The 14,563-nt window shown below is 44.2% G+C and overlaps 1 protein-coding gene across 1 annotated transcript in view; it reads left to right on the top strand.

Moving 5' to 3' along the window:
• The first annotated feature begins 3,027 nt into the window (after nucleotides 1–3,027).
• Nucleotides 3,028–14,563, top strand: part of LOC146222202 (phospholipid-transporting ATPase ABCA1) — a 116,754-nt gene continuing 105,218 nt past the window's right edge. The window contains exons 1-5 of the mRNA XM_084691923.1: nucleotides 3,028–3,133; nucleotides 7,350–7,482; nucleotides 12,195–12,288; nucleotides 12,668–12,809; nucleotides 13,145–13,272. Of these exons, the coding sequence (XP_084548049.1) occupies nucleotides 7,417–7,482; nucleotides 12,195–12,288; nucleotides 12,668–12,809; nucleotides 13,145–13,272 (430 nt within the window). The 5' untranslated portion in view covers nucleotides 3,028–3,133; nucleotides 7,350–7,416. The remainder of the gene's footprint in view (nucleotides 3,134–7,349; nucleotides 7,483–12,194; nucleotides 12,289–12,667; nucleotides 12,810–13,144; nucleotides 13,273–14,563) is intronic.

The following is a 14,563-nucleotide window of genomic DNA, read 5'->3' on the forward strand; positions in this document are numbered from 1 at the left end:
AATTATGTTTTGAGCATTCACACACTGGAGAGTTTGACTTAAAAAAGTGCAATACAAATTGCAATATTCCTCCAATACACTTCCCAGAAATAACCCCTGTGTAAACCTCTTCAAAACAGGAAGCATACTATTAATGTTCAATTATGACTTTTTCTATACCTCACTTTAATGGTTTGGAAAAAAAATAGGTATGCTTACCATATGGTCATTATATTGGAACCCTGGCGTTGTAGCAAAAAATGGCAACAGGTGAGTTGAGTTAATACGTAATTAAGTGTAGAAAAGTCTCCAGCTGCTTTAAGATTGGCCTCTCAGCACCTAGTCATTTCTATGACTTCAAAAACTAATATTAACTATCGCACACCATCCTGGAGATCTTGTATTACTAATTTATCAGTTTCCAGGGGACAGAAAATGAGCTAAAAATGTAACGATATATCCCAGATCTCCAATTAATTTAGTGTCCTACAGCTTAGGAAAGTAGAGATAGGCAAGACCATATTTCTCTTTCCAGGTGGGTTCTGCACTTGTGTGAGTAGTGATGCATCATACTCTCATAAGTTTTGAGGGATGAGAAAAATTGTGCCAATCATTCTGCTGAAGTATCTTGAAGGAAATGATTAAAGTAGCCACGCGAAAGCATCGACACTGAGCAAAGTAAAGAATATTTCAGTTCTGATTATCCATTTATACAGTTGTAACACCAATCAATAATATTGAGACAGGAGTATAGTTGCTTGTTTGTTTTTTACGTAAAAAATTGTGGTTATTTATATGACCTTGGTTCATCAACAGTCTTATCTTTATCCACTTCTACCCTGGCTTTCATATGCATGAGTTCTCCGAGGATACGGTCATAGTATGATTAAAACCAACTCTGCGCGTGTTGGAGCCGGATGTGGAATCACTGCATTGGTATGTAGCAGTAGCACCCACCTCACCAGGCGCGCGGCTCTGCTCTCTCCTTGTTGCCTTGAGTCGGAAAACACTTCATTAGTCCAAGCAATTACTTTGGGCATTGGAGGCTTCACCTTGGTGCCACACATGCAGTGCATTTCTAATTGAGAGTATGGACCTATAGCAGACACCCAGAGGCACATACACTGGGACCCCTGAGCTGGCACAAACCAAAAAGTAATGGGGCCGTTTTAGGAGAGCAGGCTTTAGTCATAGCTTAGGCGATCGTTTTTGTCACTGTGTGAGACGGTGTCGTTTTTGTGCCCACATTTTCTTTAGCAAAAGCCTATTTTCACGATTGTTGGATATCATTTTAGACTGAAGAAGACTGAAGAATGCAATTATTAACTTGCTTCAAAGTTACTTTCTTAATAAATGAGGACTCTCCTGTGGTAAGAGTGATGTTTCCTGTTTGTTCCGGTCTGCCTCCACAATAAACACCCAGCTGATTTGCATAATGATTCCCTCCCTGTGCACCTGTGGTATTATGCTTTATCACTGAGAACAATAAACCCTTGGTCCCGTTGTTACCAAATTATACAGTCACCATAAAACTCAACAGCAGATGCACTTAACGGCTTTCCCCAAGTGATGCACCCACTAGTTGATCCTCAGCAGCATTATCAACATTTTCAACTCGGCTGTGTCTCATAACTTGGCTCTTCTTGAGCCTATCGGGTCCACTAATGTCAAATATTTGAGTAATTAGGCTAAGTTCATGCCTGACATACTGGTGAATTATTCATGTTTCGGTGATGACGTGTCACTGTGAATGAATGATTGATCAGCGATTCTTTTCACTCTAACCCGGAGGACCAGATCGTTTAAACACAAGCACACGGTGTGCAGCACCAACATCAACAACAGGAGCTCATGTAGAACATGTGTCCCAGCATCACTGACATCCAAACAAACAATCACTTTGTTCTGAAAGATTTTTAACATGACCTGGGATACGTGAAGGCAATCCTCCTGGCCCATGTTTACATCAGGTCAAGTAGTCTCCATGACGGGGCAAGACCACGTGCTTGCTGTGTACGCCTGGGTTAAGCTTGAGAAAACCTGTTGTGTAACACCACCTGAATCCTACCTGGATTTACTACCCTAGGCACAGCGTCTCCATGGCAGTCATTTGCATAGCCTGCTCTGGGTAAAAAGGTGACACCGAGGGAGGAGGGAAAGAATAACTAGAGAGAGAGCGAGTGAGAGAGGCAGCAAGAAGAAGGGGGATTTGGAGTTGGGCTCTGAGGGAACGGACTTGTTTGGAAGTTATTACTGGTTTATTTATTTTGTGAGCCCTCAAAATGTGCTGAATGCGATAATTATTTCCAAAACGCCTGGAGGTAGGTCATTTATTATGTTTATTATTTTTGATAGAAGGCATTCCGTTTCCTAGCAAGGCCTCAGAGGTTGCTTTTGGTTTGTTGCCGGTGGGACTGCTAAGCCACTGCTGTAGTCTCTAACAAGACATGCCTGCCTTCCTGCCTGCCAGCCTGCCTGTCACTGGACCTTCCTTGAGGCTTGGTGTCATGTTAGCTGGGCCTGCTAAAGCACTGTACATAATGCAACAGCCAATGCTTTGGGGCTTGAATGGAAGTGTGGCATGTTGAATCTATTGTTGCTCACTGTATTTTCTTTCAGCCATGAACATGAAAATGTTCTTGTCGCCACAGCAGGATTTACAATCAATAACTTGACATGCAGCGTAAACATTTTTGCATGATTTATGAATATTTAATCTGGCTGATTTATTAGTCATGGTTCCAGACAGCTGAAAGTCGGTTTGAGGTAGAAGGGTACAGATATCCCTGAACGCTGCATCATTGACCGTACAAACACTTTATCTTTGGGTTCCTTTGTTTTGAATCAAGGTATTACAGTCAATGTTTTCATTCTTTGACCGTAACAAGCACACTGCATCCGGATTTATCTCCAATTATATCACGCACTACCTATACGGAAAGCAGCCGGCTTTTACCTTAGATTGAGCGGAAAATACGACAGAGACAGTGCTGGACTTCAGACTTTAGTGACAAGGCTGAACTAAATGATTTACCGAATGGTTGTGAGTGTAGCTTATAGATTGCAAAATGCAGGTCACCACAGATAAGGACATATGTGATTGGTTGTATATATTCATGTGCCCATGCTAACTACGAACAAGAAGAACTCATGAGTGAGTATTCTAATGGTCCTACTTTAAGAACAACATAACCAACTGTGGTAGTGTCACATGTCATGTTTGCTTTTCCATATTGACACGAGACATGTTGATAAACCCTAAGGGAAACTAGGTATTCTACAGGGAATCATTTGTTGGCATTTGGTTGATAACATGTAAATGAGGAAAAACAAATTATTTCCTTGAAATAATGTGCTTTTTGTTTCACATGTGTTAGCATACACGTTTGTCCAAAGTAGATTGCAGTTAGTGCAGCAAATAATCAAGACAGTCAGTTTTGGGAAATGAGCATGTGCATTCCATGTTTTGCATTTCAAATCAGAATTTGAGTGTAAACCAATATTATTCAGTGTATTTTGACACAGTAGGCCTATGCACCGACCAAAAGTAGTGAAAAGGGTTATTATTTTGCCAGTGTAATTGATCCTTTTCTGAACTATTTCATTTTGCTCTGAATTTGTATGTCCATTGTCCTGTATGTTCAAGACTAAAAATGTGATGCTGGTGGATGCTTGTCAATTCCCAGGGTCAAAACAACACGTAAACACACTAAAAAACAACATTCATCTGAGGCAAATTGCTACACGTCTTGACCTAATTGCTTAGATGCAAGTGCAAACCCCTCAAGACCACCCGTTTACGGTCCATCTTGAGAATGCTTTTTTCTAAATGGGAAAATTACCCCTTTGAATTTTTTATAACGGTGCATTTTAGGCTCAGTTTTTTTCTTCACTATAAGGTTTTCTAGGTGGTCATGATCAAATATTAATAGCAAGACGATACAACTGCTTTGACAAAGTGTATACAGAGGCTCTTGAAACTAGACATGCAGTAGATATCGAAGACAAATCTAGTAACAAATTACACATTGTCTTGTATTTTACAGTCTAAGTACTATACAGGAAGTTTTACTTACAAACCTTAAGCCGCTTCAGGGTTGGGTTCATGTGGAGGTTTACAACTTCCTTAAAAGTCATGTCCCTGAGATGCACAAGACTAAATATTTGCCACACACAAACACACACACACACACACACACACACACACGTCCTGTGTTCTCACCACATCACACAGACAATGGAGTAGAAGGGGCTGGCTATTTGTTGTTAAAATGTAGTGTCTTGATGGCACCTGCATTGTAGAATTCTTACCAGATGTTCAGGAGGAGAATGGTTCTGAGATGAGCAAATCCTCAAAGTATCACTCTGTTTTTTTTCTGTTTTTTTTTGTCACCTGCACAGATGTTCCACAAAATCTTATTCACAGGTCCTTAAGAATCCTGGAGATGTGAGAATGGCAGGCTGAACAGACGGGCCTTACTGCCTTTTTGTTGTTGAGTGTTTTAGATATGTATGCCCAAACCAACCACCATCCACATACAAAATACTATATCCTTAAAGCAAAGCCTTCATTTAAAGCGATTTTAGGGACATCAACTTTTAATGATAATTTTTGTTCATCTTATCAGGTTGTAATACTGGTGATGGTGGTTTGGTTCCATTGCGCTCAACGGGTCAGTTTTATTTATTTATTATGTAAATACATTGAGCATAGGCAAATCTTTTCAGACATCATCCGAGTCACATGCACAGCACACCTGGACTTTCAGGTTATTTTGTCTGCTACACTTTGCGTATATTTGGTGAACAGATAATAGTTTCCTCCATCAAAGGAGTCATTTAAGATTGACGCCTGATGGAAATAGCAAACAAAGAAATCACAACAGAGCCGTTCAAAACAAAATGGCATGAACATGTTTCAGGAGCTAAGAAATAACTTCTGCAGAGTTCTCTAGAAGGTTCCTGGTAGAGCGGATCCCAATGGTTGTGCATGACCCGCAATTTCACCTCTCCCCGAAGTACTAATTAGAACAAACTACATTGTGAGCCGTCCCCTATAACCTGCCCTCAGAGACAGATTCAGCCCTCTTGTGCAGAGCACGGAAGAACGTGATGGAGAGAAGAGAAGTATGAAGAGAGATGAGAGGATGAGCAAAAAGGAGAGGAAGAAGGATAGAGAGAGGAAACAGAGAGAACATGTGCTCTTTTGGGGGTGTATGGAAGAGCCCTTTGTAATGGAGGCTTGCTACATTCCCCCTTCCATTCCAAAGACAAATACCTGTTTACTCGTTTCATCATGGTAGGACCTGAAATAATGCACTCTCATGTAGCAAGACCCCAAATGCCAAGCATACATCAGCGCTTTTGTCCCCTGGATGATTTATCTTTTTCTCTCTCTCCCCCCCGCCCCCCCTCTCCTCCTTTTTCTTGGTTGCACATTGAGAGATGTCCTTTGTCCCTACCTGGAACAAACGGCACCATTGAGGTAGCTCACGAGTGCAAAATGTGCCATGACAACATATTTCAATTATTCAGACACATTTCTATAAAACAAATGTAGTGTCCATGCTGACCATGCGGAGGTATTGTTCTCACTAGAGGGTCCTTTGTTGTGTTTGTGTAACTGCCAGAAAGCAATGCCACTCAATATTCTCCCCTCATTTCCTGTTTTCGGAATCTCTCTTTTGATGCGTACCTCACAGATAGAGGCTGGACCCCAGGATATTGTCTGTCAATGTATGGGCTCCATATTCTCCCTAAAAAAGTGTTGTTTGCCTTTCACGGATGACGGGATTTGAACACAGACTCTGTTTCGAGCTGTCCTTTTCTTGGCACGTTACTCGTTTCAAAAGACGTGGCTTGAAAGCTGTGCAAGCAAATGTGTTTATGTGCAAGGCAGCTGTACAAGGACACTGGCTCTGACACTGTCATCCTTATGGATGACGTTTGTCATCTTGATCCAACTGTAGCCATTAAAAGTACATAACTTATTTATTTTTTAGAAATGTCGAAAACAATTTTTTTCCAAAAGATTCAGTAGACACAAAAGACCATTTAGCTACAAGCTGAACGACGGACTAAGTTGTTGATGTTCTTCCATTCCTGGTGTTCCGGGACTCAATTCCCTACACCATTAGTCCCTTCCTGGCCATTTGAAAGTACAGTTCTTCCTCACCTTTAACCAAGACAGTTAATAAACCCTCCTATGAGGTTGTGGTAAATAATGAAAACACACAGGGGGAAGGGGGGTGGGGAGTGGACCCTGGACAGGAAGAGGAAATGGAGCGTTAAAAGCAGCACATTTGTCAGGACTCCCCTCAGGCGAAAAAGTGCATCTTACCCCTCCCAAACACAAACAAACACCCTCACCCATCCACCTTGTGCTTCCCAAGTTACTTTGCAATAATTAATTGCAAGCTGTGAGTAGGACGGCTAGCATTGAGGGGCGCAAAGTAACTTGAGGAGCACAAGGTGGATGGGCCTTACAACGGTCTTCTACGGCTAGTTGGGTGCTGTAATTGAGAAACATTGTGCTGATATTCCTGATTAAGTTGATAAATTGCTCATTGTTAAATAAAGTGTTTGTCTTGGAAAGCACTCAGGTCTAATGCACGCTTAATAGAATGCAGGGAAAAGGCCATACCGATGATGGGACCATAATCTAATGAGGCTCTGTTGATCAATTATTGGGTTTTTAATAAAGGTCACAGCGCAAGTGTAAAATGCCACAGCAGATCAATCTGTGTTTATTATCTGTTTAATCAGAGTGCCAGGACCTGTAAAATCTGTAGATAGTTTTGGGTGTAATATCTAATCAACTAAATAAACAACGGTCTCCAATGACTTACCCCAAAATATGTTGTTACTTGTGTTTTAATGGTCAGGATGTTTATTGTAATGAGAAATATGAAAAAGTATTGAAGTACAGTACAAGGTGCCACTTATTAGGACAGATACGTTACATTTACAGTCATAAAGTTAATGCATGTTACTTTTGAACCTTTTTTGAACCTTCATCAATTAACCAATTACAGCCATTCTTAAAGAAGATTCACATTGAAGCCATACCGTCTCCTTGACCTTGATGTTACACTGTTCAAGCAATGCAGGACTGTGTGTGTGTGTGTCATTGCTCTGCGAAGGCTTCATTAAATGCTAAAAAGAGCCTATTTCAAGAGGGATCTAATGGATACGCATGCACTACAAAACCCTATACATCATCGGCGAGTGGTGACAATAATTCACAGAACAGGGGCCTCGCCACCAGACCAGTGGCCTGGGGAAGTGAGTGATTAGTGACGCTCCCCCATGATGCATGGCTCTCTGTAATAAAAAAAAAAAAACCAACTCCTGCCTTTTATTCCCTCCAGGGTTTATTAAGCGAGGCCCGGTTGCCATAGCGACGCGTTGGCAGGATATTGCCACGGATAAGGCATAATGGGTCTCCTGACACAGCTGGGCCTGCTACTCTGGAAGAACTTCATTCTCCGAAAGAGACAAAAGGTACCTGCGCCCCCACCACCACCACCACCACCACCACCGCTCCCCCTCCCCCGCAAATCAACCTCCACACGCCTGCTGAAGGTGTCCCAGCAGAGGGGTAAAACAAGGGTGTTGTCACGTCACCGCAGCTTTCGGTGTCGGGGCAACAGAAGTGTTTGTCTTGAGAAGGAAGAATGGTCATGGATTTGCTTTGATGGTTGTCTCTTGGCAATGTGAGCTGCATTAATTCCCTCCTGGCAAAAGAAGCGCAGTATCTCTCCTGCCTGTTCTGCCACAAGCTCATACGGTAGATTCCGTTGTGACAAAAGCCAGCATGCTGCTTATGTATAGAGTCAGGGTTTTAGGTCAAAGGCTTTTCTCACAGTTTAGCCACCTGTCACCCAGTAGAGCTTGTAAACGTTCACCACATTATGACACAGGCTGCCCTGGGTGTCATGTGGTCAAAACAGATCTCATTGTTCCATAACTTGGGCAGTTATTGGCCATTTACAGTGTTGTAAAAAGACAGCATCTCATCAAAAACAGTCACGTGTTTTCATGATTGCGTCCTGGATCATAGTGGGTTCAAGGCCACTTATGAAACTTGTAATATGCTGCTAGCAATGATAACGGCATTCGCTTGATATATTGTAGCAGTTTTTTGTAGACAAGCTTAAAAATAGGATGGCTCTTGATGCGTTTAGTTTAGTTAATTTGTCATATTTGTTATACAAGTATTATTATTAAATATGCCTGGTAAATGGCCTTGGCCTGGTATCTGAATGTATTTATTTGAGGTTCAACTTTGCCTGAAAACATCTCATGTTTATAATGGTTCCAAGCTGGGGTCAAATCATCAGTTGGGGGCACCAGAATGTCAGAGTGTTAAATAGCTGTTTCCATAGTGCAACACACACACACCAACATACACGTACACACCTTTGTGACTCATTGTCTAAGGTGACCGCCTTGGACTGTAGCTGCAAGGTTCAGTGACCATTATGTCTTTGCCCCGGCTGATTCCCTCGACCCTAGTCATTAGCTCCCTAACTCTGTCTCATTACACACACACACACACCCTTCTCCCTCACGCATGAGTCTAATGTAACAGCTAATGATGCACACTGGGTATAAGCCACCATAACGTCTCTACCGCGCCATAGGCTGGCAGCCCCATACCAATGCCTGATTTTCCTGTCAGGAAAAAAAAGACCCTGGTTGTTTTCATTGTCATTTGAGCTTTTATTTGGTTGATGTAGATGTTTATTGTCGTGTTTGGATCAGAGAGGCCCAGAGAAGGGCTGTGTATCAGGAAATGTACAGCTCTAAACATAGACTTAATAACGTGGTGTACTGGTGAACCACTAAAGATGTGGCGATGCTTTACATATAGGTAACAGTAATTACCATGTAACTATACATACCAATAATAAAAACGTTGGAGGCACATAACATACAAATTGCTGTGTTATTAAATGGTATTTAATGGATGCTTTAAAGGGGCAGTTGAGAATTCACATCCACTTGCTGTCTGGAAAGCTAAATCTCCCCTTCCCCTAACAAGCGTCACCCCCTAAGTCACGTGTCAAACTCCGGTCCTCGAGGGCCGCTGTCCTGCATGTTTTAGATGTTTCCCTGCTCGAACACACCTGATTCAATTAAATGGGTTGTTATAACGACCATTCATTAGAATCAGGTGAGCTGGATCAGGGAAACATCTAAAACATGCAGGACAGCGGCCCTCGAGTACCGGAGTTTGACACCCCTGCCCTAAGTGTTCCTACTGTTCTTATGCAACTACAATATTGTTAATCAAGTTATAGGGAACACTCGATGCCAAATATCTGTGTGTTCAAAGTTGGGTGAAAATTGGATGAGGACAGATTCAAATAGTCTGATGCTTTGTTCGTCCTGTTTTGGCCGGACGACATTCGATCGTTCATTTAGTTGACCGCTGCATGACAGAGATGTGATGTCACAACCACATTTCTATGATTCTGGAGTGACCTTTGCTCAGGGTTTTTTACATGGGTGTTGTTACAACAGAGACAACAAACATAGAAATGGCACACAAGCATTCAGTCTGTGTCGCTAAAAACATGGGGATTGGGTTTTGGCAAGTCTGACGACAGTTAACAAAGGACAGTAGGACGTCTGGAAGGCTACCGGAGGTTAATGACCAATTATATGAATGTCTCACCAAGCATTTTAGGATTTTATAACGCGGGCATGAAACCGATTTTATGGTTCAGTATTTCACATAATTTCATAGGGAGAGATTATCTAGTCACAAAAGACTAGTGTCCAATGGCAAATGCCTAGAGAGCCTTGTATTCAGAAAGCTCTCTCTCTCTCTCTCTCTCTCTCTCTCTCTCTCTCTCTCTCTCTCTCTCTCTCTCTCTCTCTCTCTCTCTCTCTCTCTCTCTCTCTCTCTCTCTCTCTCTCTCTCTCTCTCTGTCTCTCTGTCTGTCTCTCTCTCCCCCCTCCCTCCCTCCATGTCTACTTTTTCTCCGGAATATATGATAATTGAAATGACATGAATTTCACACAGCTCTCACTTGGAGTCAGATCCCCTCTGCCACAAGAAGGACTTTGGGGGGGTTGGGTCAGGGAGAGGGGAGGGGGGGATAAAGGCACTGAATGTGAAACGACGCAGAATGTCTTAGAGAAACAGATGTGACTTCCCGATGGTAGTTAGGTGTAAGTGTACGACAGCCCCATGTGGGACATAAGCACCTTACAACACATTAAGGGACCTACTCAGCTGTGGTTTTTGCTCTACGTACCACAGCAATCGTTAGGGAATGCTTTGACTACTGATTGGATTTGACTACTGATTGGATGCTCTGTCGCCGAGTTGAACCGGGACAAAAGTCGCCTGCCGCCGACTGTGGCACGTATTTTACTTCCTTACCATGCACCTGACCTTTGACCGAGTGTCGCCACCGCTCCGAGCACACAGCTTGTGTGAGAACCTCATTCCAGGTTGCTGCTAAGCGGGTCGCTCCACTGAGTCGAGTGAGGGATGGACACATGCTGGAGAAAATGATGAGAGAGAGAGAGAGAGCACAGGAGAAAAAGAGAGAGAGCACAGGAGAAAAAGAGAGAGAGCACAGGAGAAAAAGAGAGCGAGAGAGCACAGGAGAGAGAGAGAGCACAGGAGAAAAAGAGAGCGAGAGAGCACAGGAGAGAGAGAGAGAGAGAGCACAGGAGAGAAAGAGGGAGAGAGAGAGCACAGGAGAGAAAGAGAGAGAGCACAGGAGAAAAAGAGGGAGAGAGAGAGCACAGGAGAAAAAGAGAGTGAGCCCAGGAGAAAAAGAGAGAGAGCACAGGAGAAAAAGAAAGAGAGAGAGCACAGGGGAAAAGAGAGAGAGAGCACAGGAGGAAAAAAAGAGAGAGAGGGCACAGGAGAAAAATAAAGAGAGAGAGAGCACAGGAGAACGAGTGCCTGTCTGCTCCTAGGATGCGTGAAAGCCTCAATAAGAGAGTGAGGTGAAGAGTAGAGACGCTTTGTAGCATTGTAAAAACATCTCCCGCACAGCATGTCCTGGAACCATGTAGATATGTAATGCGTCAGACCACCCTTTTATAGCATTGTTGAGGCACTCCAGCACAGGGATGAGAATAGTGCCACAAAACATTCTAACCTTATCATTCTTTCACACATCATCACACTGAGCTCACTCCCAAGATGAACTGTGTCGATTTTGACGGCCGCTGGTTTAGGGACATAGGTTGAAGGCATGGACGTTGAAGTGAAAAACACAAGAGACAACTTCACTTCGAGGTAACAAAACTGCCAGTTCTCCGAAGGGGAAATGACGTCTAATGAACACTCTTGCCACGCGCACACACATAAGCCATCATGTCCTCCATTTGTGCCTTGTTTCTCTCTCTCTTTTTCTTCTTCCTGCTCCCTGGGGTTGTTTACTATAAAAGCCCCGGCATGGCTTAGAGGATGGTAGGTGGTGAAGTGGAAGCAGAGGAAACAGCCAGGCACTCTTGTTTAGGTTCCAATTTAAAGTGGGGTGGACACAGAATACAGAGACGAGACGGTAGAGAGAGGGGGGGGGAGGGGGGGGGGGAGAGGGGGGGGGAGAGGGGGGGGGGAGGGGGGGGAGGGGCTGGGGAAAGGAAGGTGAGGGGGGGGGGGGGCGTGGTTCGGGGCAGACTGAGTAGTCAGGCGAGCTTGCAGTCTCATCCCCAGCAAACGCCCGGAGCTACAGTGGTGCCGCCGAATCCGACTGCGACAGACACTTTGAGGCTCGCACACATTCAGACAGCAACACATGCTCGGGTGCACCCTCCCTCCCTCCCTCGCTCAGCTGAGCTGGACCCACTGGTCCGAGAACAACAATTGCTCAGAACTGGTGCCTTTTCTGGTTGTTGCCGTACCGCGGTCTTTAAAGAAAGCTCTTGTCAGTTGCATGGTTCAGAACTGTGTTTTGACTTACTCACTGTATTATTTAGCAATTCATTTCATGTTGTTTTTATTCGTTTGTTGATTCACTTTGACTATTTAGTGGATAATATTGAGAAACCATTTCAATCCAGCAGTTACTGTATTGTGGCTTGACACAACCTTTTGTTAGGGCTTTTTATCAGTGGTGAGGTGAGCTTGTATCGCTTAGATCTATACCAACAGAAGAGGCTGTAGTACCGAAAATGACAGCTACACACAGGGAAGCGACAACACAATGCAAGTTGACCCCAATCGTCTGTTTTCTGTGCAGATCCGACTGCTGATCGAGCTGATATGGCCACTTTTCCTGTTCTTCATCCTGGTCGGCGTTCGCTCCACCAACAAGCCCATCTACAAAGGCCAGTGTAAGTACACACAAGCTATCAGGGTGAAGTCGTTTCCCCCTCAAAATATCCATGAGAACGTAAGCATGTCACAGTTAACGAGGTGCTCGTGCGACTCGTCCAGCTGTTGTGGCTTCGCGAGCATCCCTGTTACTTTTCATCTGCTTCTGCCACCCAACTTTGTCAACTTTCTGTACTGTCGATACTTTGGAAAAGTCAAGATGACCTCCCAAATGGTGCCCAGCTGTGTTCCTCCTATTGAAGGCCTGCTGGGGATATGTGACAACGGAGACCCATTACAGCAACAGAGGGTCCCCCCCAAACTGGGAATTGGACACCAAAATGTATTTTATTTTTGTATTACTTCCCTATTTCTCTCTCTCTCAAAACCCTATCCTAGGTCATTACCCAAACAAAGCCATGCCCTCCGCGGGCGTGTTGCCGTGGTTACAAGGGATGATGTGCAACATCAACAATCCCTGCGTGAGCCACCCGACGGCAGGAGAGACCCCGGGTCAGGTCAACAACTTTGAAGGCTCCATGTACGTCCTTCTGAGCTCTGCTCTTTGGTGACTCGTGACTGTGCACATACATGTCATTGGGGTTAAGGAGTGGGTTGTGAGTGTCTCCCCCCCCCCCACCCCCCTCCCCGTTACAAGAACACTCCATCTGAAGTGTTTGCCGGTTTATCCTGTGTAGCATAGTCACTCCGAGGTCAAACAAGTCAACATAAATGCTGCGCCGCGACTCATACATTTAACCTTTTCAAACTCTGAACGGTTCAGTACAGATTCAGCCTTCAGATTCGAAGCCTTCCGTGCATGTGTGTGATGTATGAGAAACCCATCTGACCTGTTTCTCCGTCTTGTTCGACCAGAATCGCAGGGCTTCTGATTGAGCTTCAGACCCTCGTGGTCGAGCGATCCATCCTGACCAAGGCTCAGCGTCTCTCTGGGGATCTGGACCAATGGGCTTTGATCTTGGAGAAGTCAAATCCAGCCAATGGTAGAGTACTGATGTTCTGATCCTACGCACAGATCATATCTGTAGATTAGTAATTGGCGAGTGTGTTCGCGGTCATGTTGCTCAAAGATATAGGGTTCTGGCAGTCCATTAACAACCGTAGCAACCACGCTCCCAGCCAAACAGAGAATGATGAAGCTGTTATCGTTACCGAGTAATGGTTCTGCGGTAATTGAAACAGTACGTACTCAACAACGCTGACAATCACTTTGACGGTGGCCTTTTATCAACGGAAGTAGCCCCTTCACGTGGATGACAACCCCAGAGGATTTGTTATCCTCCCAGATCCCTCAAAAACAAAGTCGGCCCGTTATTTATGATGCAATTTGCCCCGCAGACTGGCAGATCGTTTGTCTTTATAAGTTGCCGCTCTGCATTAGGCTCATTTGGTCTGATGATATTCAGAAATTCATAAGGCACCTCATTTGCAAATAGGCAAACGGCAGTCAGAACGCCGCCATTGTCCAAGCCTCAACAAATGGCTTGAGAGTCATTTGCATTTTGGGGTCACGGGCTTGTAATATACAAGATTAAATCCATCAGTGATCTAAGCCGCCGCATAATTAATGGTCCACGCAGTCTGAGGCGAAAGCCTGAAAAGGTCATTAGGGAGAAGGAGAAGCAGAGGGATATCAAAGGATAGCGATGGCAGAGGTGATCGTGTGGTGTGGTTTTCTTTTTGGGGGGCTGCGATGATTAAAAGATGGAGGTGAAGACTCCAATCTCGAGAGAAACAAAGTTCAGAGGAAGGCCAGAGCGTGTTTTGGTTTCGACCCGCGTCCTGTCGTTTGTCCGCCCTCATTGATGGCGTCGCGATAATAGAGTAGGTAATAAAAGGTGCTTCTGGGAAGTGGTAATCGTTTGAGCAATGCGCTGAATGAATCGATCATTAATTATAGTTTAAGTAATTAATTCCATTCAAATATTGATGGCGACTTTCTCCAATGCGCCAAAGGTGGCTTGGCTGTAGCATACTTACCTTGCCTTTTGTTGCTGTCAGGTTCCATATAGTTCCGTGTAGCCTAATCTTAACTCTTTCAGGTGCCGCAAGCAGACTGTATTTCCCATTTTAGCCTTAGAGTAGCGTAGCATCGCAGGGTACGGCTGAGCATCTTTCAGCCTCGAGCGCTGTCAAAAGGGGAGGACAACATTCAACAGTCGATTGATTTTGATGCTCGTCTTTTAAACCAGGATCATCAGTGGACCTAATCATGAGTGGAACTAATCAGGACAAAATGGCTGCTTAACAAGCTGATGCATGTTTAGCCATCAG

The sequence above is a fragment of the Hypomesus nipponensis genome, chromosome 25, assembly GCF_054491055.1.
Source record: "Hypomesus nipponensis isolate SF chromosome 25, ASM5449105v1, whole genome shotgun sequence".
Taxonomy (NCBI): Eukaryota; Metazoa; Chordata; class Actinopteri; order Osmeriformes; family Osmeridae; genus Hypomesus; species Hypomesus nipponensis.